The sequence below is a fragment of the Aphis gossypii genome, chromosome 3 (genome assembly GCF_020184175.1).
Source record: "Aphis gossypii isolate Hap1 chromosome 3, ASM2018417v2, whole genome shotgun sequence".
In the NCBI taxonomy this organism is placed as follows: Eukaryota; Metazoa; Arthropoda; class Insecta; order Hemiptera; family Aphididae; genus Aphis; species Aphis gossypii.
In genome coordinates this window covers 42,730,790-42,755,735 of record NC_065532.1, presented here as the reverse complement: position 1 = coordinate 42,755,735, position 24,946 = coordinate 42,730,790, and the positions used below count along the sequence as shown (strand labels likewise).

Sequence of the window (24,946 nt, the reverse complement as noted above, 5' to 3'; positions counted from 1 at the left end):
GAAAACTCATTATTTTACAGATGAAGATCATAAAAATTAAAAATGTCTTGTGCAATAAGTTTATCTGATAACACTTTTATACATTGTTTTTGATGTATTAACATCTTTACGCGCGTAAGTGTGAGTAAAAAAATGGATCTAGAGTGAATTGGTATGAATTCGATGTCACGAAAAATTGTAATGGAAGTTTAATAGTTTCCATGGTTGCACACCTATAATTAATTACAATATAATATCTTTTTAATACAATTTTATATTGTAACGGAAGTTAAATGGTTGCCATGGTTGCCCATGTATACGTGCCACGCTAAATTTAACAGAAAAATTGTGCTACAGTGAATCTGTGAAAACTGAATGTCACGAAAAAGTGTAACGGTAAAAAATGGCTAAAATTAGCTTAGAAAGGGTAAAGGCATTTCGGGAGCGTCAACGCACAAAAAATAAGACTAGCCCTAAAAAAAAGAAATCTCCGTAGAGTGCTGCACAGCGGAAAAAAAACGACGAGCCTTTATTTATATATAAACACAGCAATATTGAACGTCAGATACAAACTCTGACACACACATTTTTTTTTTTAATTTTCTTCCGATATAGGTACTTACTAAATATCTACTAACGTAGTAGGTCAATTTACCTGAATAATAGTGGTTTTTTTTAACACCAAAACGTTTGTTTACATTTTTTTATTCCAGTGTTTAAACATCCGAACACATCCACTTCCTAACACTCAAAACTCAGAATAAATTATAATGGTGTAAAGCCTCAGTTGTAACTGATTATTTTTTTCTTTACATTTTAAATTAATATTTATCATTTCTAATAATAGTTATTTGGAAGAAGTGTCGATTGATTTTCCCTTTCCTTACGTTTTTAAACTATAGTATGCTAACTATTAACTTAATTACTCATTGTGTTATATATAGCGTAGGTATATATAGATTGTAAATATCTTTTATAAATTTTAACAAAACCATGGTTGTCTACAGGTACAGATAACAGCGGTCCACAATTTTAAATTGCTTTTAATACTCACAATAATTGACGAAAAAAACTTGTCGATTTATAGATAATATTTTAAAATAAATTGAGAATATCTATTTAATAGTATAAAATATTTTAGAAACATCGTTACGTCAGAATTTATTAATTTATTTTTATCATTGATTTCATAATGGAACGAAAAATGTCAAGAGCCATACAGTGAATTAACAATAAAAAAAATATTACATATATATGTGTAAAAGTCCACTAAAGTATTGCCATTATTATTAGATAATTGGATCATTACAACTATAAATTCCCACCATTCTTTTTGACACGGTCGTTGATAAACGATAATACCAAATTTATAGTCTAGACAATTAACTTCAACCAGTAACCATTAGGTTTGGGCTTATTTATAAGCACTTGAGTTGCTCATATTTAAATTTAAAATCACTATTCATATAATATATTATATTGCTTAGTACCTACCTACACTCAATGACAACATTGATTAAAATATAAAATAATAAACTGATAATTTTGTTATAGTGTTATAATAGAATAACACTCAAAAGAAAAAAACTAAAATGTTAAGCACATAGTTAAATTTTAGTCATAGGTATATATAGTATATACATATTCATTTTCGTTCTAAAGTGATATATTATTAGTTTTATACTACCTACTAATAGTCTTCAACGTGTGTAACTTCTAATTCATTTATAATCAAACTATTCAAGTTATTTAATTATTGTTTGGCTTTTTACATAAGTCTGTGCAACACTGAAGTCTATATAATATTATATTTAAATTATTAGCTACTTATATGCAATTTGGTGAGTGTTTTGATCTAATTAATTATGTTACCAATTGCTTAATTTTAATTATTGGGAGTATCTAGTTTGATCAAATATTGTGAATATATAAATTTTACCAAAAAAAAATATATTTAATAAGTTTAATATTTTTTGTCATACCTAAGTACAAAAAAACTAATAATAATAAATTAGTACATCTATGTAATATCAAATTACTTAGAATATTCATAAGAGTATTTACCATAATTCAAAGGGTTCTTTGTGTATAATAATCATTAAATTTTAATAACTATTATTTATATAATATAAAAAAAAGAATAGAATAATTAATCACAGTAAACAAAAAATGTGTCTTTAATAATTTAAATTAAATGTTTAAATTTTTTTAGGTAAGCATAGGTACTTTTAGTTTTTATGGTCTTACAATATTAAGTTTTTATTATAATTGATTATACCTTAAATTAGTTCTAAATTTAAACTTAAGTTGTAATAGTATACAATTATTATAAACGCAATATAGTATCAATATGGTCTATTTAATACATAATTTATGTTCATACTTTTGGAAACATATCAATGATTGCATCGTTTAAAATTTTATTTTATTACATTATTTTAATTTAAAAATATAACTCTTGTCACCAACTAACAATAATTTTACCTATTATTTTAGGTTAAATATGGACTCTGGTAATAAACAAAAACTGCCTTCACATCCTAGAGTCAATGCAAATATTCTTGAAATCCTCACGTTTGGGTAAATCTTATAAAATGAAACGATACAACATGTATTTTCAGTTAGCTATATTAATATAGTTGTGTTTAATAATATCTAATATTTATATTATTATGGTATTTACTACCTAAAATTAAGATAAATATGTATTGAGCTGAAATTTATACCTACTACCTAATTAGATTATTTATATGCAATGCATTTTTTTAAATTTAATTTAGATGGATTTACAAACTTTTCAAAACTGGAAATAAAAGAGATTTAGAAGTAAATGATTTGTATACAACACTAAATGATGACTTATCATCATCATTAGGCAATGAATTAGAAGAGTAATTATATTTATTCAATAAATATTATTATTAGTTATTATTAATTATGTGTAGAAATATTTTTTAATTAATTTGATTTAAGAAAATGGAAAATTGAGCTCGCTAATGCAAAAAAGGTGAATCGGTCGCCAAGCTTAACAAAAGCTTTGATCAGAACATTTGGATTAAAGTTTATGTTATATGGATTTTTTCAATTAATCGTCGAACTTGTTCTAAGGTAAATGTTTTATTTTATATTTAACGACTTTTATAAATGTCGATTACTGCAGATTTAAAGTTTAAACCTTATAAAACGAAACATAATTTAAAAATATGAAATACAATAGTAGCATTTAGGACTAAATTAAAAACATAATAATTATTTTTCTATAGTGATCACATCTTTATCAAGCTCTTCTTTTATAGGTGTTTATCTTTTATTGAATATCGTATAAAGAATAACAATTATATTTTTTTAATTCTTCTATTTGCATTTTTGACCAGTGTGTAATCAATTTTCGGGTTTTTAAAAAAGGTCAAAAATTTCTTTGTTTTTTTAAAATTGAAATATTATTAAATTAATAATGTACCTTTATATATTTTATTATTTGTGTTAATGTTTTCTTATATAGAATGTTACAACCATTATTCATTGGTGGACTGTTATCATATTTTAACCCCAATAATCTTTCCAACAACACACATAATATAGACTATGCGTACATGTATGCAACATTTTTGTCATTAAACATGCTAGTTACACTAGTTATGTATCATGCAATACAAATAGAAATTTTACATAGCGGAATGAAAATGCGTATCGCCTGCTGTTCAATGATATTTAAAAAGGTAAATGTATTTTTAAAAATAAAAAAATGGGATTTATATAAATTAATCTCTACTGATCTACAAACATCAATTTTTATTTTTAAATAAGCATAAATTAATAATTTCAAAAACGTGGATACAACATAAGTTTTTTTTTCACTCGACCAATTATAACACTAAAACTATATGATAAGTAGGTACTAATTTTGACAAACATTTTATTTTACCAAGGCATTGCGGCTAAGTAAAACGGCTCTTGGTGAAACTACTGCTGGCCAAGTAGTAAATTTGTTATCAAATGATGTAAATCGGTTCGATTCTGTAGTAATATTTCTCCATTACCTATGGATAGGTCCTTTACAAACACTTATAATCACATATTTTTTGTGGCAAGAAATTGGAGTGTCATCAATAGTTGGAGTAGCGACATTACTTTTGGTCATTCCATTACAAGGTTTGTATAAAATATATTTTCACAAAAGTTTTATTTACTTTTACTTTTATTATCTATCAATGTAAAATGAACAAACAAATATTATACTAATTTTCAGGTTGGATAGGAAAGAAAATTTCTGAATATCGATTAAATACAGCCAATAGGACCGATGAGAGAGTACGTTTGATGAATGAAATAATTTCAGGAATTCAAGTAATTAAAATGTACACTTGGGAAAAACCTTTCGCAAGCTTCGTAGAATATGCAAGAAGGTTCGGTCTAGAAACTAATTGATAATATATTTAAATTAATAATAAATAATTATAACTATTGTTCTAGAAAAGAAATAAACGAGATTAAAGGATCATCGTACTGCAGAGCAGTGATGGTATCTTTTGCGTCTTTCCATACTAGGATTGCATTAGTATTCAGTATATTTTCATATGTGTTACTTGGAAATTATATATCTGCCCAACAGGTAAAATAAATTATGTAAATAAATACAAAGAGTGAAAAACGTTTTTTATAAATAATTGTTTCAAAACTTTTAGGTATTTGTAATAACGTCATATTATAATTTATTACGGACAACGATGACAGGTTTTTTTCCACTTGGTCTTTCAGTAGTGGCGGAAACGTTAATATCCATTAAACGACTTCAGGTAATAATAATTTATATGAAAAATAAATAAATAAATTTATTATTATTATACTATAAAAAATAAATTGTCTAAAAATATATCAGATGTTTTATAGAATATTATGTATTGTTTAAGAAATTTTTATTGTACGAAGAAAAACAAGATCAAACAGTTTATCACTCAAAATCTGATAATACAAATGCTAATGGTGACAGAAAAGTCATATATACTAATGATAATTTGGCACCGGTTGATATAAAATCTAATGACAATGAAGTTCCTCAATTAAATAACATTGGAATTGTTGTAACCAATGCCACAGCTAAGTGGTTAGATTCTCAAACTGAAAACTCACTAGAAAATATTAACCTAAATGTAATACCTGGTCGATTAGTTGGAGTAATTGGCCCAGTGGGATCAGGAAAAGTACATAAGTTCATACATTTTTTATTTTAATAGATTTTAAATATTAAAAATTGCATATTATTATAAAAATTGCAGAGTTCATTATTACAAGCAATTTTACGAGAATTACCATTATCCAAAGGAAAAATTACAGTTAACGGTGTAGTTTCTTACGCATCACAAGAACCATGGTTATTTGCTGGTTCTGTAAAACAAAATATACTATTTGGTTCAGCAATGGATCATGAACGTTATGAAAAAGTAAGCATCTGTAATAACTATTTAAATTTACTAATTTATAACTTAATCTATTATTATTTCCTTATTTAAAATAGGTTATACAAGTTTGTGCATTGAAAACTGACTTGAAACAGTTTCCATATGGCGATAAAACGATTGTGGGAGAAAGAGGAGTTTCTCTCAGTGGTGGACAAAGGGCGAGAATAAATTTAGCACGGTAAAAAGAAAATTGATTTTTTTATCCTTTTAATTATAAGTAAATTAAAAATAATTTTTTTTTTTACTATCATAATACCAGAGCTATATACAAACAAGCGGATATTTATTTATTAGATGATCCTCTATCAGCTGTAGATACTCATGTTGGCAGGCATTTATTTAGAAAATGTATAAAAGGTAATACAATAAAAAATACTGTAGTATTATTTATTAATATTTTACTTCCATTTATAGGATATCTTAGAGATAAAACTTGTATTCTTATTACCCACCAAATACAATACTTGAGTAGTGTTGATCAAATTATTCTAATGGATAAAGTAAATATAATATACATTGCATTTGATTTTTTTTAGTAATTCGTATTTAACATAATAATTGATCTTCCAGGGAAATGTATTAATTGAGGGATCGTATGATGAACTTCAGAAATCGGATTTAAACTTTACGAAAATGCTTGGATCACCAATAGAAACAACGATTGTATCTCGTAATGAAAGTATTAAAAACAATACAAATACTAACAATCGCCGAATAGGTTATAATCGACAAGTGTCTATACAAAGTGTCACATCATCAATTGAAGAATTCCAATTCAATGAAGTTCAAGAACAACCTGTCGAGGTATCCGAAAATCGAACTTCTGGAAGTGTATCAAAAAGTGTTTATTCGTCGTATTTCTTTGCTAGTGGAAATTCTTGTAAAATATTTTTTTTCTTTATCATATGTATTTTGACACAAGTACTGGTATCAAGTGGGGATTTTTGGTTGACCTATTGGTATAATAACATGATTCTAATTTGTTGAAGAATATTATAGTATTACATATTTTTTAGGGTTAATCTAGAAGAACGTGTTTTTTATAGAATGAGAACCGCATCCGATACTGATGAACCGAAATTCTTGTGGTGGTCAATTTCTCGAGATACGTGTTTCATTGTTTTCATTGTTTTAACTTTGATTATGATAGTTGCGATTATCATCAGGTCCATTTCATTCGTATCAGTTTGTATGAAATCTTCAATGATATTACACAATAAAATGTTCACTGCTATCACAAGAGCTACAATGTATTTTTTTAATACAAATCAATCAGGTAATAAACCAATCAAAATATAATTTATATATTTTTTACAATAAATTGTTTATTTTATTTTAATTAAGGACGTATTCTTAACCGATTTTCAAAAGACATGGGAGCTATTGATGAATTGCTACCAGTAACATTAATGGATTGCCTACAAGTAATACATTCTGAAACTTTAATTTATCTTTAAACGTTAAAACGTGTATATTTATATTATAATTAATATTCATTGTTTTAATATAGATTGGGTTAGTATTAATAGCAATTGTAATTGTTATTGGAATTATAAACTTTTACCTTATGGTACCTACTTTTATCATTGCAATAATATTTTACAAATTTCGAGTATTCTATTTGTCAACTTCCCGCAGTATCAAACGATTGGAAGGAGTTAGTAAGTGCATAGAAACATTTTAATACGATTATTTATATTATATAAGTATATAATAGTAGTTTTCAAACTTTTTATTTTTGCAAATTCCTTAAGTCGCAATAAAATATCTAAAAAACACCAAAAACTAGAAATATCAATTAAAAATATATATAAAATTATTATTTAATTTAGATTTAGTCTTTGAAGCTTCTAAATCAATTTTATAATTATTCTTAATCTCTATGGAATATAGTTTGAGAACCAATGTCATAATTCATAACATAAAGTATTTTAAAACAATCATTTTTTTTTTTTTTTTTGTTAATGTTTAGCAAGAAGTCCAGTATTTACCCATTTGAACGCATCGCTTCAAGGTTTAACCACAATAAGAGCATATGGAGCTGAAAAACTTTTATGTGATGAATTTGATAACCATCAAGTTTGTGATGAATATTTAAACATTTTTTTTAGTGTAACTATATAATATACTATGTATATTTTACTATATAATTTTAGGACCTACATTCTTCGGCTTGGTATATATTTATTTCTTCAAGTAGAGCATTTGGTTTATGGTTGGACATAATATGTTTTATCTATATAGTAATTGTAACATATAGCTTCTTGATAATCGGAAATAGTAAGTTTAAAATAATACATACTTATTGGATATTACCTATATGTGTAATTAAATAAATAAATAAATACCTACTAAAGAATAATGTATAATTTTGATAAAAGATAAAATTTAATAATTTATTACAAAAAACTTTACTTTAAACAAAAGAAATAATGTTGTATAAACAAAATAACAAAAATAAATTTTCTTTTATAAATTAGATAAATAGCTAAGTAAATATTAAAACTAGTTAATTGCACCCACGTATCTAGCGATGTTTTTAATAGAAAAAAAAATAAGTAACTATATAAAATAAACAATTTTTTTAAAATTTTATTTTAGCCACATATGGAGGAAATATTGGTCTAGCTATTACACAAGCAATTAGCTTGGCCGGAATGTTCCAATGGGGAATGAGACAATCAGCTGAATTAGAGAACCAAATGACTTCAGTTGAAAGAGTAGTTGAATACACGAATGCTCCACAAGAAGATGCGCTTGAATCATCACCAGGTAATAATAATCAATTTTAATATATTTTTATCATAAAAATATGTAATTAATTTTTTAAACTAATAATTTTACTTAGAAAAAAAACCTTCTGCGGAATGGCCTATGCATGGGAAGATAACTTTCCAACACTTTTATCTTCGATATAGCATAGATAGTCCATTTGTAATCAAAAACCTTAATATAAATATCAAACCAATGGAAAAAGTACGAACCAAAATAAGTAACTAACAATATAAAATGAATACCTACTACTAATTATTAATTTATTCTTTAAGGTTGGAATCGTAGGAAGGACTGGTGCTGGAAAGTCATCATTAATTGGAGCATTATTTAGATTAGCTATTAATGAAGGAAATATCATCATTGACGATATAGAAATACACGATATAGGACTTCATGATTTGAGATCTAAACTTTCTATCATTCCGCAAGAACCCATTTTGTTTTCTGGAACAATGCGAACTAATTTACATCCGTTTAATGAATATCCAGATCATGTTCTTTGGAATGCTTTAGATGAAGTAACAATTTAATTTATATAATATGTGTTATATATTAATAAAATGTCTTACTTGTTTATTTTATAGGTGGAACTCAGACAAATTGTTGAAAAATTACCTGATGGTCTAAACTCTAAAATGTCAGAAGGTGGTTCCAATTTTAGTGTCGGCCAAAGGCAGTTAGTATGTTTAGCTAGAGCTATTATTCGAAATAATAAGATTCTTGTAATGGATGAAGCCACTGCTAATGTTGATCCACAGTAAGAATATAAAATATAAACATATATAATATACAACACACACACACACACACACACACACACACACACACACATTTAGTAATTTCCGTAGTATAATAAATTATTACCAAAATATATATATATATATATTTTTTTTTTTTTTTTGAAGAACTGATGCATTTATCCAAAACACTATAAGAAATAAATTCCGAATGTGTACGGTGCTAACAATTGCTCATCGTTTAAATACAGTAATAGATTCAGATAAGGTACTTGTGATGGATGCAGGTACAATGGTTGAATTCGATCATCCATATAATTTATTGAAAGATAAAAATGGATTCTTTTATAAAATGGTGGAACAAACTGATCCAGCCAATGTACAATTGTTACATAATATAGCATCGGAGGTATTTAAAATTTACATCTGATATAACCTTCTCTATACAAGTTCAGATGTATTTTATTTTTTTGTATGTATTTTTTTTTCAGAGCTATAACAGTATGATTTTAACAAAAGAACACCTTATTAAATCATGAAAAAAAGATGTTATTGATCTACATATTTTCAAAAACCAATGGTTCCTTATTAATCTGTACGAAATGAATATAGATTATAGCATGAATCAGATATTATTCTAGTTAATAGTGCTTTTTGAAAGCACTGATAGAATATAATTGTATATATTAAATTTAGATTATATAGGAAATATTTATTAAATTTCCACTGTAAACTTAAACATTAATTTTGAAATTATGTTATAATACATTTATTATAAATTCACAAGACTTCATTATTTTTATTCATCTGCTAAAAAAAATATTCTTAATTAAAACTTAAAAGTTTTTCATAGTGAATAATATTATTATTGCAGCTGAAAAAAAAAAAACAATACCAGATTCAAATCATTTATGATCCAATGTTGGTTCATCGATTGAAAAATAAAAATTATCAAAACCCAATCATCACTTTTAACTTATTCTTTATATCTAGGGGTAAATACGCCAGTCAAACTAAGCAGTTACACAATTCTCACAGTATCTGAAGTAAATTAGCTAAGTTTAAATTTTGACAAGTTCCTAACTTGATTATGACTAACTACGCACCTGTTTCATTCTTTTATTCGATTTAAACTTTCAACTAACTGCAAACTCACAAAACAGACTTTTCAAGACTCAAAAGGCTTTAAGCTTTTCAGTTCATTTACTTTCGTCAAATTGTACCAGATTTGGTACCAACTTCGCCAATTAACTCAAAATTCATACATATTTTAATGTGCTTTCAAATACAAAAATAAATAAAATAAGACTAAAAATTAATGCATCGTATTCCACACCTAAATCATTTTTAGATAGGTAGCCAAGTAGGTACTTCATATTCACTAAGTATAGTACCTACCTATTATCTATGTGACATCAACAGTATAATTAATATTTTTATTATGTTTTGAACAAACTACACTACAATAATAAAAATATTTATTGCATAACTATGCAAACCTATCACATTAATAATAAATATTTATATTGTATTTTTGCATACTATTGCATCAAATCTAATTCAACTATTAGTCGGTTTGTACGTTTTAAACTTATAATTTAATTCACAATATTTTTTAAGTTTGTAACCAATATCAATGTTTTTATTAACAGAGGGTTTCAAGCGTCTTATAAAAATGATAAACTAATCGCAGATTTTAAGTACACATTCTCGACGTAATATAATAAATAATAATTTATTTTAACATAATTTTATACCTAGTAATTAAAATAATAATGTAATTATATATTAATATTATTATTCTTTCTTTAAATATCCAATTTCATCAAAATTTGAACTTCATAAGTTTTATAAAGTTATGTCTATGAAAAAAAAAAAAAATTGTAACAATATATTTTTTGGTGTCCGTTTTCAGAGTTATAAATACTTATGAGTAATTTTGTGTCAAATTTTTTATAAAGAATAAAAAACGATTTCTATAAAAACGTGTTATAAAAAAAAAATACATTTGATTTAATTTGTACAATACTGAATTAATTACTGAACCCCAAAAATAAATTGTAATCTATAAAAATAATATAAGCATTTCATTATTATGTTATTGAACAGGTAGTTTACTAATACTAAAACAATCGCTGTTCAAACCCAATAATTTATTGGAATATTCTCAACAATTGCTTTAAGGATTATTACTTAATATTATTATTTGCTAACGATAATAATCCTTTTCAATCAATATACAAGTGTTCATAATGGCGAATGGTTTAATTTCCGATAAGATTCTTAACAAAATCAACAGTTAAATGTATATTTTTGTTTATATATAGTATTGAATATCGGATAAACACTAATGCTATAGATTTAACTTCAGTTGGTTCAAATTAATTCAAATATTAAACGAAGAAAAAACCAAATGTCGTCGTAAAATCAATACATTCATCGCTCTACTCAGAATCTAAAATTTACTAATTTAATAAAAATATGTGGTGGTATGAATGAGCAATGTGCATACTATATACTAAGAAGAAATTGAAAATAGGCAAGAGCAAATATAATAAGTACGTTAACAAAAAAAAAATTATATTAATTAAGAGCCCAACAACATTGACTTATGATTAAAAAACATATTACAGTGGAATCAAATCAAAAAGCTATTAAAACGCTCATGATAATAACGAGCTATTTATCATGAGAAATGGTATTAATATCTCTAGTTTTAAAACGTAAGTAAGTTTATAATTTCTAACCCTTAAATTTCAAAGTTATATCACTTTTTTTTTTTATTCGATCCAACCTACGGTAGATTAGATATAATAATATTCTATCTCAATATTATGCAACTCAATATACTGGCATACACATTAAAAATAAAATCACTAATCACATGTGCCGTGGTGTTATAGATAAAGTGTTTTCAGTTTTAACTTTAACAAACAGGTTTAATAAAGATTTAATCTTTATGATATAGCTAGTATTAACAATAATTACTTAAATCATTTTTGCAAATTTCTATAAAAATATAGCCAAATTTTTTCCAAGGTGCAAATAAAAGTCAATTTTGTTTACCCCTTTTAACCTTTGTATGGGTTGAATTTTGAAAAATCATTTTTTTAATATGTGTCTACTGTCTATATCACAAAACAAAACTACTGTCCAAATACCATACTCATAGCTTCAGCAGTTCAAACTAGGTGAAGATGAATCACTTAGGACAAATAATAAAGGGAGATTATTTTTTTAAACATTTCAAACAATTGATAAAAAAATAATCAGAAATATTCTAAACTATAACTAATCAGCATTCAATAACCATTTACTTTAGCATAATACTTACTACTTCTACCAAAACTCTTTTTAAAAATATATAAAAATAAATAAAAATTTATTTTTAGATAAAATTAACTGGAATATATTACTATTATTTTATCATGTGGAATATAATCAAAATGTATTATAATTTTATGATATTATATTATGTGGAAAACGACTATAAATATAATTATGCATAAATAATAATAAATAATTAAATTAAAGTAAAATTAAATAAAAAAAATATAACGAAGAAAAAATATAACTTAGTCGAGTGGCCTCGGAATATTATTATTATACTTCTAATATATATTTCATAAAATGTCATCACTTCATTATTCTTCAACTTACCTATGTACTTGGGACTACAATTATTTTATCGTGTTAGGGAATCACATTATTAAAGAAGCATAATATAAAACATCTACACATTATTTACTATTGGTTATGAATAATGATATCTATGCAGCACTTGAATTATCTGCTATACTAATATACATTAGAAGTAGGTATTAACTTTTAGTTACTATCGTGTACACTGTACAGTAATATAATATTATTACCAAACAAGCAGTAATTATGAATATTTAAGTAACAACAAATAAAAATATATTTCTTAAAAGTTCTCAACAAAGTAGGTAATATTTTTTAGCAAAACATAGTTTTTCAAAATATTTTTCAAAACATGTATTTTTGAAAAATGAGTAATTCATATTTGATATTTTATTGTAACCAATAAACGTAAAAATACATTAAACAATATTGAGTTCAATATCAATTTATTATTAATTCAATACAAATTAGACTTAAATAGTTGTATTATTTAGTTTTTAAATTATTATTCATTACTTAATCATGGCAATAATATATACAATCATTTTACATACACTAAAATAGTTATTCTTTGTAAATGAATAAATAAATAATTGTATTTATAATGTAAACACATATTGTACATTGTATTATTTTTTATTATTTAGACTTAAAATGGATGCGACATTCAAAGAAGAAATACCACCAAATCCAAGATCAAAAGCTAATGTTTTTGAAATTATTACATATAGGTAAATTTAATAACATTTAACACAACTTTATTATTTAAGTATATCGTGTAAAATAAATAAATAAATAAATAAATAGAGATCTTGATTTAAATTATTTTCATGTAGATACTCTAATTTTAATTTATTATTATAATATGGTTTCCTTACAATATCAAAGAGTACTCATATGGAAAATTTTTAAATTGAAAAATATAGGGTTTTAACAGGAAAAGCTATTAGCATTTTAACGTAAGTAAAGTAAATATTAAATAGGTAACTATATATTGCTTATTTTAATAAACTAAACTAATTTTTAAACTTATCATTTTTTATTTTTATTGTTAGGTATTTAAATTATAAAATATTTTAAAAAATAAATTTAAACTCAATAGAAATAAAATATATTTTATGAGAAGCTATTTTTAGCTATCAGTTATTTATATTACATTCTTTATAACAATGTAAATTTTAATCTCCAAGTTTTAAAAAAAAAAATATTTTTGAATATTTTATTTTTATTTTTATTTTTTTTAATTTTTTTTTTTATATATTTTTTTTTTTTTTATTTTTTTTTTTTTATCCATCACATTTATTCTAGCAGAAGACCACTAAAAAGCTATATTCTCTCCTTATACTATAATTTAATTTATACCCAGAAAATTTATTTTGCAGTAAATAAAACAATAAAATAAGATACACTAAACAATATATGCAAATTATGTTAAACGTTACTAAAAACATCGTTTTTCATCAAAATTTTTATAACTAGTTCGTTTAATTATTAGACATGTTTTTTTTTTTTAAATTATTATACTAATTTTTTACTTTTTTAAAACAATCATGTGCTTTTTTAGTTGCTTATTATGCTTTAAAACCCAAGCCCTAATTATAATAATATTGAAATTCTATTGAAATCCAAACTTAACGTACCTATAAAAAAATTAACTATGAGATTATATTTTTAAATTTATACTATAACAAATTGTAAGAAATCTTATATTACGTAAAAATGTTAATTAACATTTATCAAAAATATTAATACGTAATATGAACACTTAAAATATTAGTCTAAATATTTTTAAAATATCAATGTGTATAGTGTATACCAAATAATAATTAAAATTAAAATGACATTTTTTGAAATGCTGAGTTCAAAATCTTATAATTAAATAGGCCATTTATAATTTAACTATAGATAGTCTCTCTAAAAATTAAAATTGTATTGAATCATTTAAGTGTCTATATAATATTATTTACAAAAGTGTTTTTATAATTTTAAGGTGGATTTTAAAATTTATCAAAAAAGCATTAAACAAAGAATTAGATTTTAATGATTTATATAACGTTTTGGATGGTGATTCGTCTGAATTATTGGGAAATAAATTACAAAAGTAAATAGTTGTGCACGTATTTATACATAAATTCCAATCAATATTAGAAAGTATATAAATTTTATATTTATTTTATGTTTTTTATAGATTTTGGGATGATGAATTAATATATGCAAAAAATAATAAACGAAAGCCTTGTTTGGTTAAGACGCTATTTAAAATGTTTGGCTCAAATTTTATGCTTAGTTCAACTTATTTAACTGTATTTCAGATTATTTTAAGGTGATATTTAAAAAAAATAGTTTATTTCATAAAGGACAATAATGGACAATAATTAATAATAATAATACGATACCCTTTATTTTTGTAAATAGCATAGGCATATCAACTATGGTAGGACTAATAGTCAATCATTTTGAAACTAACACATATTTTGATCAAAATCCAGTCGGAGTATATTTAGCAATTGGACTAGTTTCACTTTTGTTAATAAGGGCAATTATTTATAACATCGTCAGCATGTCAAATGCACATTTATCGATGCAAATGCGAGTGGCGACATGTGATCTCATTTATAATAAGGTAATTTATGTAATATTGAACCTAATTAATAAATGCCTAGGAAATATAATGTCAACAATTATTCATAAAATTAATGTTTGTATTTTGAGATATACTTTTTTTTAAATATACGTAATAGTCATTTTTACGTTTACATTATAGGACATATAAGCAACAATAGTAATACATACACTAAATACTTATTGATATCATTCTCATTTATATTAATAAATACATACGTTATATATATAAATTTAAAGTTTAAACTAAGACGCCTACCATAAAATTAAATATCGGAGTATTACAACATTTTTTATCATACTCAAAATACGATAATTAAATTACGCTAGTATATTGTAGTTAATAATATAAATATAAAAAATATTTTTATGGGTATCTAAATGCGTAGTAGAAAATATAATTAATAATTACAGCCATTTTGTTTGATTATTATTTTGCTTTTCTTTAAAATACCTATTATATATTTATGGTATTTAATTAAAATGTTAATGACTTTTGTAAAATAATAAATTGTTTGTTTTTTATAGTAATTTATAAACTATTTAAATAAATTTTAAATTGTATGTATTCAAATTTGATTCAGCACTAAATAGTTATTATAGATTATTTATCTAAAAAAATTATTTTGATTATAATATTCTAAATTTATTGACTGCGGCAACTTTTTTCTTTTTGATATATTGTTATGATTTATAATAATTTATGATTATAATCAACATTGTTTATTGTTTATTATTTTTATGTAAACATAGAATCATATATTTTAATATTTTACAATATAATTGATTTTATTAGACTCTGCGGCTCAAAATAAATTCACTAGACCCGACTACAACTGGTCATATAATAAATTTAATGTCGAACGACGTTAACCGATTTGATGTGTCTTTAATGTATTTACCTTTCTTATGGATTGGACCTTTGGAAACATTTGTTACGATTTATTTTTTGTGGCAAGAAGTAGGCGTGTCATCAGTAATAGGAGTAATGACATTACTCATCTTTATACCATTACAAAGTTAGTAGAGAAATAATATGTGTTATTATTATTATTATTAACTGTTATTTTTTATTTATTTAATTTTTTTTTTTTGGTATTTTAGTTTGGTTGGCGTCAATAACTTCTAATATTCGATTAAAAATAGCCGAAAAAACCGACAAGAGAGTTCATTTAATGAATGAAATAATATCGGGATTACAAACAATCAAGATGTATACTTGGGAACCATTTTTTGATAATCTTACAAAACAACTAAGAAAGTAATTTGTTAAAATTTGTAAAAAAAAAAGCGGGCAAGTGGGTATCGTTCTGCTGTACATTAGGGGGTGGGGTTGACCTCGGACTAGGGTAGGTTAAATTTGAATGCAATGATAGGTATCATTGTATACGAAAAACGATTCTGAACGAAGATGATTTGTCAGCCTAGGATATAATTTCTAGTGGTTGGTGAAAAAGGTGGTTTATGTTTTAATGGCCTGAACACACCAAAATTTAAGTTCTTTTATAATTATTGTAAGCTAAACTTATGAAAAATCTTGTATTAAATTTTCAACTCTTAGCTACCTATACAAACATTTTTATGAATTAAACCTACAAAATAATTTTACAAATATTCATGGTTTTGACGAATTTTCGTCAAAATTTGAACTTCAAATGCTAATAAAAAAAAATTGTGCCTATGTATTCTTATAATTTTTTAATCACTATAAGAATAACATATGAGGAATTTTGTATAAAATTTTAAAGTATTTTGATAGGGCCAAAAAGATTTTATCGACACATAAAAAAACAGTTTTCAGAAAAATTGAAAATTTCAGTTGTCTATAAATAGCTCAAAAAAAGTCAAAATATTTTGAAAATTTAACTATATACAGATACCACTGACATTAACATTTGGTGAAAATTTCAAGTATTTTCAGTGATTAGTTTTTGAATTACAACCATAAAAAAAATCGATTTGGTCGAAAACTGGTTTTGCGTAAAAATTGCCGTTTTTCCGTCATTTTTAGATTCTGAACGAAGTGATGAATGTATTGATTTTACAATGATGTGTGTTTTTTTTTTTTTTTTTTTGTGTCTGTCACCACGTTTTGAAGCAGTAAAAGTGCTCCGATTTTAAAAAATGGACCCTGTTTCAGATAGGAAAGTGAATGTAGTTTGTACTTTGGGAGGTCAAAAGTAAAAAATTTCCAATAGTTTTCAAAAGCGCCGGGAAAAACCAAAAAAAAAATGTCCGAAAAACGGGAATTTTTACGCAAAACCAGTTTTCGACCAAATCGATTTTTTTTTATGGTTGTAATTCAAAAACTAATCACTGAAAATACTTGAAATTTTCACCAAATGTTAATGTCAGTGGTATCCGTATACAGTTAAATTTTCAAAAAATTTTGACTTTTTTTGAGTTATTTTTAGACCACTGAAATATTCGATTTTTTTGAGAAATTTTTTTTAAAGTGTCGAAAAAAAATTTTTGGATAACCAAAAAGTTTTGAAAATTTAATACAAGGTTCCTTATGAGTTGTTTTTAATGTAGCTAAAAAAAATTAAAAATCGTTAGTCACAATTTTTTTTTATAAGCGTTTTTAGTTCAAATTTTTACGAAATCTGTCAAAAACGCGAAAATTTGCAAGTAATTTTGAAGTTGAAAAATCATAAAATTTTTTTCTTTTATAACTAAGTTTTGAAAATTTGGTACAAGGTTCTCCATAAATTTTTCTTCAAATATCTGTAAAAAAAACTCTACCGGATTCAGACAAAAAATTTTTATGAGTGTTTGAATTTTAAATTTTTATGAAATTGCGTAACGATAACGATTTATCCTCAAACGATTTTAAATATTTGTTATTATTCAAAAAGTATAAGTCGTAGATACTTGAAAATTTTACCAGTTATTAAGATTCGCGTTTTCTTTACGTGATTTAAATTTCAAAATATTTTGACTTTTTTTGAGCTATTTATAGACAACTGAAATTTTCAATTTTTCTGAAAACTGTTTTTTTATGTGTCGATAAAATCTTTTTGGCCCTATCAAAATACTTTAAAATTTTATACAAAATTCCTCATATGTTATTCTTATAGTGATTAAAAAATTATAAGAATACATAGGCACAATTTTTTTTTATTATCATTTGAAGTTCAAATTTTGACGAAAATTCGTCAAAACCATGAATATTTGCAAATTATTTTGTATAAAAATGTTTGTATAAGTAGCTAAGAGTTGAAAATTTAATACAAGGTTTTTCATAAGATTAACTTACAATTATTATAAAAGAACTTAAATTTTCTTGTATTCAGGCCATTAAAACATAAACCACCTTTTTCACCAACCACTAGAAATTATATCCTAGGCTGACAAATCATCTTCGTTCAGAATCGTTTTTCGTATACAATGATAACTATCATTGGATTCAAATTTAACACTCCTATAATATATAATAATGATCCATACGGCACCTAATGTACAGCAGAGCGGTACTCACTTGCCCGCTTTTTTTTTGTTTTTCTCGATTTTTTTGAAAACTATATTCACTTTTACATCGGAAACCACCCCCATAGTTTGAAATTGGAGCATTATTTCGACTAGTTATGCTGTACACAGACACAAAAAAAAAAAAAAAACACATCATTGTAAAATCAATACATTCATCACTTCGATCAGAATCTAAAAAAATAAAATTCTAACTAAAAAATATTGGTTTATTATAGGAACGAAATGACCAAAATCATCGAAGCATCGTACATAAAACGTATTTTAACGTCTTTTTTTTTATTTAACACAAGAATAGCATTGTTTGTTAACATATTTGCATACGTTTTACTTGGAAATTACATAACCGCATCAAAAGTAATGTAGTGTAAAGCATGTAAATTATTGTATCAATAGATAATTAAACTTCCAATAACATTTGCCAAAAAATAAATATTCATAATATTATTACTTAATTTTATAATATATTATGTATTTATTTTTATGCAATTGCTAATTAATTATCATATCATATTATTTAAAATAATACAACTCATATTCTTGAATAAATACTTTTTATAAAATTAAGGTATTTGTTATAACGTCGTACTATAACATTTTGCGGTCGTCACTAACATTACTTTTCCCACCAGGAGTAAATCTAGCTTCTGAATTACTAGTTTCAATTCAACGAATTGAGGTATGAAGGAATATAATATAAGTATTAATTATATAAAGTATTATATTAAATAATAATTATAGATTGATTTATATAGCATTTCCTTTTACGCGAAGAAAAAGATAAACAATCAAAAACCAAAAATGGGTTTGAAAAATCAAATAATCATAGTTCAGTTCTAAATGATAACGATATCAATCGAAATGATACCGAACAATTAAATAATTTTGGTATAGTCATTTCGAACGCTACTGCTAAGTGGTCAGACTCTCAAATCGAAAATACTTTAGACAATATTAATTTAATAATAAGACCTGGTCGATTGGCTGCAATAATAGGACCAGTAGGAGCTGGAAAAGTACAACTAGCCTAACCAATTATTGAAATATTTTAAAATCAGTCAATAATAATTCTTTTCTTTAGAGTTCATTAATACAAGCAATTTTACAAGAGTTACCACTTTCTGAAGGAAATATCTCAGTGCATGGAATAGTGTCGTACGCGTCACAAGAACCATGGTTATTTGCAGGTTCTATAAGACAAAATATTTTATTTGGTTCAACAATGGATAAAGAACGATATAAAAGGGTAAACAGTTTTTAAAATTAAAACAAAAATAATAGTTTGTTATTTATTATTTTATTTAATTGTGACTAAGGTTATACAAGTATGTGCATTAAAAACTGATTTAGAACAATTGACGTACGGTGATAAAACAATAGTAGGGGAAAGAGGAGTTTCTCTAAGTGGTGGACAGAGAGCAAGAGTTAATTTAGCAAGGTATACTGATATTGTCAGTTTTTCGAAAAAATTACTTGAATACTTTTATAATATGTCTTATTATAGAGCAATTTACAAACAAGCAGATATTTACTTATTAGATGATCCTTTATCAGCAGTCGACATTCGTGTTGGAAAGCATTTATACGAAAAATGCATAAAAAGTATTTAAATATTTTAAATCGTATTTAAAATTAATATCATATTTAATTATTTTATAACACACAGATTTCCTTAAAGAAAAGACTTGTTTACTCGTAACTCATCAAACTCAATATTTAACTAATGTTGATCAAATTGTTTTGATGGAAAATGTAAGTATGTATAGTAATATTACATATTAAGTAAAAAGAAAAAATATTTACATTTGTATCACTTCTTGTATTAGGCAAAGGTGGTGACAGAAGGTTCCTATCATAAACTTCAAACTTCTGGTTTAGATTTCACTAAATTGTTCAAACCGTCTACTGAAATAGAAGTTTTGCCCGATAATGAGCATAAAATGGATAAGTCTTACAACAATAATATAGCACATCCTACATCATATATTCGACAAGAGTCTATCTTAAGTGTTTCATCATCGATAGATGAAAACAAATTTAATGATACTATCACCGAACCTGTTGAAATAGCTGAAACTCGTTCTTCGGGAAATACATCATTTAATGTTTATTTTTCATACATTTTGGCTGGTGGTCATGTGTGCAAAGCTATATGTTTAATATTTGTTTGTTGTTTAACACAAGTCCTTGCATCAGGTGGAGATTATTGGATAACTTATTGGTATTTAATTTTTTTCATAAATGTATAAATTAACATAATACATACTGGTATAAAGTTCTTGTGTTTTATTTTTAGGGTAAATTTAGAAGAGCATATTTTTAGTACAACCAAACCTTTGACGCCTATCAGTAACGGTACTTCGACTACAGTTGATCCTTCTGTAGAATTGATACCGTGGATTGTATCAAGAAAAACTTGTGTTATTGTATTTGCTGCAATAACTTTCTCAATCATATTAGCTACATTAGCTGAATCCATTTTATTAGTATCTGTATGCACTACAGCATCAACGAGTTTGCACAACCAAATGTTTAATGCTATCACAAGATCAACAATAAATTTTTTAAATACAAATTCATCAGGTTAAAAATATATAATTTTTAAAATGGTTCTTTTACATTAATTCCAACTTTTTTTTATTTTAGGGAGAATTCTCAATCGTTTTTCAAAAGATATTGGACTTATTGATGAAATATTGCCTAATATTTTAGTTGACGTTATACAAGTAAAATATAATGATATAAATTTTAAATATATTAATTATATATTTATTACACTTTATTAGATTGGTTTAATGGTGATTGGGATGTACGTAGTTGTTGGAATCGTCAATCCTTATTTAATCATACCAACAATCATTTTAGTGATAGTTTTTTTCAAAATGAGAAATATTTATATGACTTCAACTCGTAGCATTAAACGTCTGGAAGGAGTCAGTAAGTATTATAAATAACTAAATCTTCATGGACATTTAAGCATTGAATTAACTGTTATTTTTATATTAAATATACTTCTCAGAAATCATAATATAATATGTAGATTACATATAAAATCAAATAAATTTATTGTGTTTAAAATTTAGCCCGGAGTCCTATATATACCCATGTGAATGCATCTATTCAAGGACTGACGACAATAAGATCATTTAGATTAGAGCAAATTCTTTGCAAAGAGTTTGCCATCCACCAAGTAATAATATATCAGACTAAAATATTTCAAATTTTTCAATACTTATTAAGTAAATAATACTTTTAGAATTTACATTCTTCAGCGTGGTATTTATTTATTGCTTTAAATAGAGCATTTGGATTTTGGCTGGATTTGATTTGCATATTATTTATAAGTACTGTAACATTTTTCTTCATCTTTATTGACAATGGTATGTATAAGAGTGAAAAAAGGTACCTATTTAGAATTAGAATTTAATAAAAAAAAAAAAAAATACTTTTATATAAGTACCGTGATTATTTTATTGAAGAACAGTTATGTTCAAAATCTATTCATTAATAAAAACAATTATTATGTATAAATGTATAATATACAAGTCGTTACAAAAGCACATTTTTAGAAAACAATTTATAATTTTTACCGTTATGAATTTAATAATTTTATACTTTTTGAACGGGTAGTTTATGATGAGCTACAAATATTTTAAGTTAAGGTGATCAGACTGGCATAAGGAATACATTAAAAATTTTGATCCACAATTCCAATTGTATAATCTTAAAATTTATTGTTATAAGGTATAATTAATTAACTACTCATCTAATTTTAATTTTTTTTCTATTGATATACTACGAATATTATTTTGCTTCGAAATATGCAATTAAAATACACATTTTCATTAAAAAAGTAAAAACATAACAAACTATAATGTTACATAATAGTTAAAATAAATTTTTTTCAAGTCTACTTATTATTAAATAAATGTTATGACTAACAATTATATAAAAAAAAAAAAAAAAATATCATTAATCCATGTTCTTCGATAAAATAAAAATCACATGGTTTAATGATAGAAACCAAAATTAAATTTATCATATTATTCAACTTTCTTTAAGACTTTATTGTTTACATAATTTGAACATAGTAAAATTATAGATAACTATGGTGGAAATGTCGGGCTGGCAATTACGCAAGCAATTGGATTAACTAGTTTGTTTCAATGGGTAGTTAGACAATCTGCGGAATTGGAAAACCAAATGACATCAGTGGAAAGAGTTTTAGAATACACAAATATACCACAAGAATCACCTCTTGAATCGGCTCCAGGTAATAACTGTTTGTACACTAATATATTATATGCTGAAAAAAATATATCAACAACTTAATAAAATGTGTAAAATTATTTTAGACAAGAAGCCATCAAAAATATGGCCACGTGAAGGTCAAATTACATTCAAACAATTTTATCTACGTTATGATCCAGATGCACCGTTTGTTTTGAATGCTCTAAATTTTAACATAGCACCGGCAGAAAAAGTAATATAATAAATTAGATAATAATGTAATGAAAAATTGAATAACAGATAACGTGTTTGGTTATTTATTATCTTAAAATTATAAACTAATATTTCTACAGCCTACAACCCAAATCTGTATAAAAGTATAGAATCGTAGTCAAGTGGTTAACGCTCTGCTATGTACAGTTGAAGGTATCAAATGAACCTCGGACATAGAGTAGGTAACTAGGTATTATTGAATACGAAAAATGATTCTGAACTGAGATTATTTATCAGAATTTTATGAATTTTCAACGAAAAAATTACTTGAAAATGTTCTCGATTTTTAAATATAAATATATAGATAATAAGTTTGTTTGTAAAATGGCATACCTACTATAAGTTAAGGCCCCTCTAAAATCTATAAATCAATAAATAGGTACATACACTTTAACGTATTATAAATTATATTAGTTAAGTAAATTTAAATTGTGTTTTTTAGATAGGAATTGTCGGAAGAACTGGTGCGGGAAAATCATCTTTGATTTCAGCATTGTTTAGATTAGCTTTTAACGAAGGTCAAATCTTCATCGATGACATAGAAATTCACGAATTGGGATTACATGACTTGCGATCCAAAATTTCCATTATACCTCAAGAACCAGTTTTGTTTTCAGGAACAATGAGAAACAATTTAGATCCATTTAATGAATACCCAGATCATGTTCTTTGGAATGCTTTAGAAGAAGTAAATGTGTTATTACGAGATTATTACCACCATTCAGTGAATACTGCAATAAAAAAAAAAATATATTTTTAATGAATATGCTTACAATTACATAACTAATATTTACAGGTAGAACTCAAAAACGTTGTAGAAGATTTGTCTGATGGCCTAAATTCGAAAATATCAGAAGGTGGATCTAATTTCAGTGTTGGACAAAGACAATTAGTATGTTTGGCTAGAGCAATTATACGAAATAATAAAATACTCGTGTTAGACGAAGCCACTGCAAATGTTGATGCACAGTAAATAATCTAATTAAAAAATATTACAAATTGTAAATTATTTATAACTATTAAAGTTATGTTCCTTATTTCTACTTTTAGAACCGACTCTTTAATTCAAAACACTATTAGAAATAAATTTCGTGAGTGTACAGTGTTAACGATTGCTCATCGGTTGAATACAGTGATGGATTCTGACAAAATACTTGTGATGAACGCTGGCACGGTAGTCGAATTTGATCATCCATACATTCTATTGAAAAATAAAGATGGATACTTCTACAAAATGATAGAACAAACTGGAAAAAACAATGCTCAATCATTAAAGAATTTAGCTTATGAAGTATTTATCTTTCATATATATTTTTTTTGGTTTAGAAAAGTATTTCACTTTTTAAATATATATTTTTAATAACTGTTAAAGAGTTACAGTAAAGGAGTGATGCCAAATGAACAAAAACGATTGTCAAGTGTTAATGAAGACGAAGATTGAATTAAATTATGAATTTATTACAGTTATTTTCGTATAACTTAATAAATATTAGATGAATATTGTATATTTAGATGAATTAAACAATTATAAAAATAGTTTAAAATTTTATTTTTTATTTTATAAATACCAATTAAAATTTCATGATTTTATTATTTTTCATAAATATATAATTTATAAAATAATATCAACATAACATATATTATGTAATGGTGCATTACTGAATTCAAATTCAACACACCCCTGTGACCTAATTAACTTGAAATTGTATGAGGCATACTTAACGATTTGATACCACATAC

General features: G+C 24.8%; 2 protein-coding genes across 6 annotated transcripts; both read left to right on the top strand.

The window, feature by feature from the left end:
- Positions 1-1,632: 1,632 nt before the first annotated feature.
- Positions 1,633-9,738, top strand: LOC114128836 (ATP-binding cassette sub-family C member 4-like). The gene is made up of 26 exons (XM_027993427.2): positions 1,633-1,820; positions 2,476-2,559; positions 2,760-2,870; positions 2,953-3,087; positions 3,482-3,698; positions 3,909-4,131; positions 4,229-4,385; positions 4,453-4,591; positions 4,665-4,775; positions 4,890-5,180; positions 5,256-5,420; positions 5,495-5,616; positions 5,698-5,795; positions 5,853-5,938; positions 6,009-6,397; positions 6,455-6,714; positions 6,783-6,862; positions 6,949-7,099; positions 7,411-7,517; positions 7,595-7,718; positions 8,040-8,210; positions 8,287-8,414; positions 8,486-8,731; positions 8,798-8,970; positions 9,119-9,359; positions 9,442-9,738. Exons 2-26 carry the CDS (start codon positions 2,483-2,485, stop codon positions 9,487-9,489), a joined length of 4,050 nt encoding a protein of 1,349 aa, XP_027849228.2. The 5' UTR covers positions 1,633-1,820; positions 2,476-2,482; the 3' UTR covers positions 9,490-9,738.
- Positions 9,739-11,349: 1,611 nt separating this feature from the next.
- On the top strand, positions 11,350-24,844 carry LOC114128842 (ATP-binding cassette sub-family C member 4-like). 5 transcript variants are annotated; one of them, XM_050203360.1, is made up of 26 exons: positions 11,604-11,673; positions 13,240-13,323; positions 14,583-14,693; positions 14,781-14,915; positions 15,008-15,215; positions 16,011-16,233; positions 16,319-16,475; positions 18,922-19,060; positions 19,272-19,382; positions 19,459-19,719; positions 19,785-19,949; positions 20,020-20,141; positions 20,208-20,305; positions 20,370-20,455; positions 20,530-20,924; positions 21,000-21,286; positions 21,350-21,429; positions 21,490-21,640; positions 21,787-21,893; positions 21,960-22,083; positions 22,806-22,976; positions 23,059-23,186; positions 23,649-23,894; positions 24,003-24,175; positions 24,257-24,497; positions 24,579-24,844. In XM_050203360.1, exons 1-26 carry the CDS (start codon positions 11,639-11,641, stop codon positions 24,645-24,647), a joined length of 4,107 nt encoding a protein of 1,368 aa, XP_050059317.1. In that variant the 5' UTR covers positions 11,604-11,638; the 3' UTR covers positions 24,648-24,844. The 5 variants fall into 5 exon arrangements, 3 of the variants coding, with proteins under 3 accessions (XP_050059317.1, XP_050059318.1, XP_050059319.1); XM_050203361.1 differs by lacking the exon at positions 11,604-11,673 and adding an exon at positions 12,772-12,893; XM_050203362.1 differs by lacking the exon at positions 11,604-11,673 and adding an exon at positions 12,783-12,897.
- Positions 24,845-24,946: the final 102 nt, after the last annotated feature.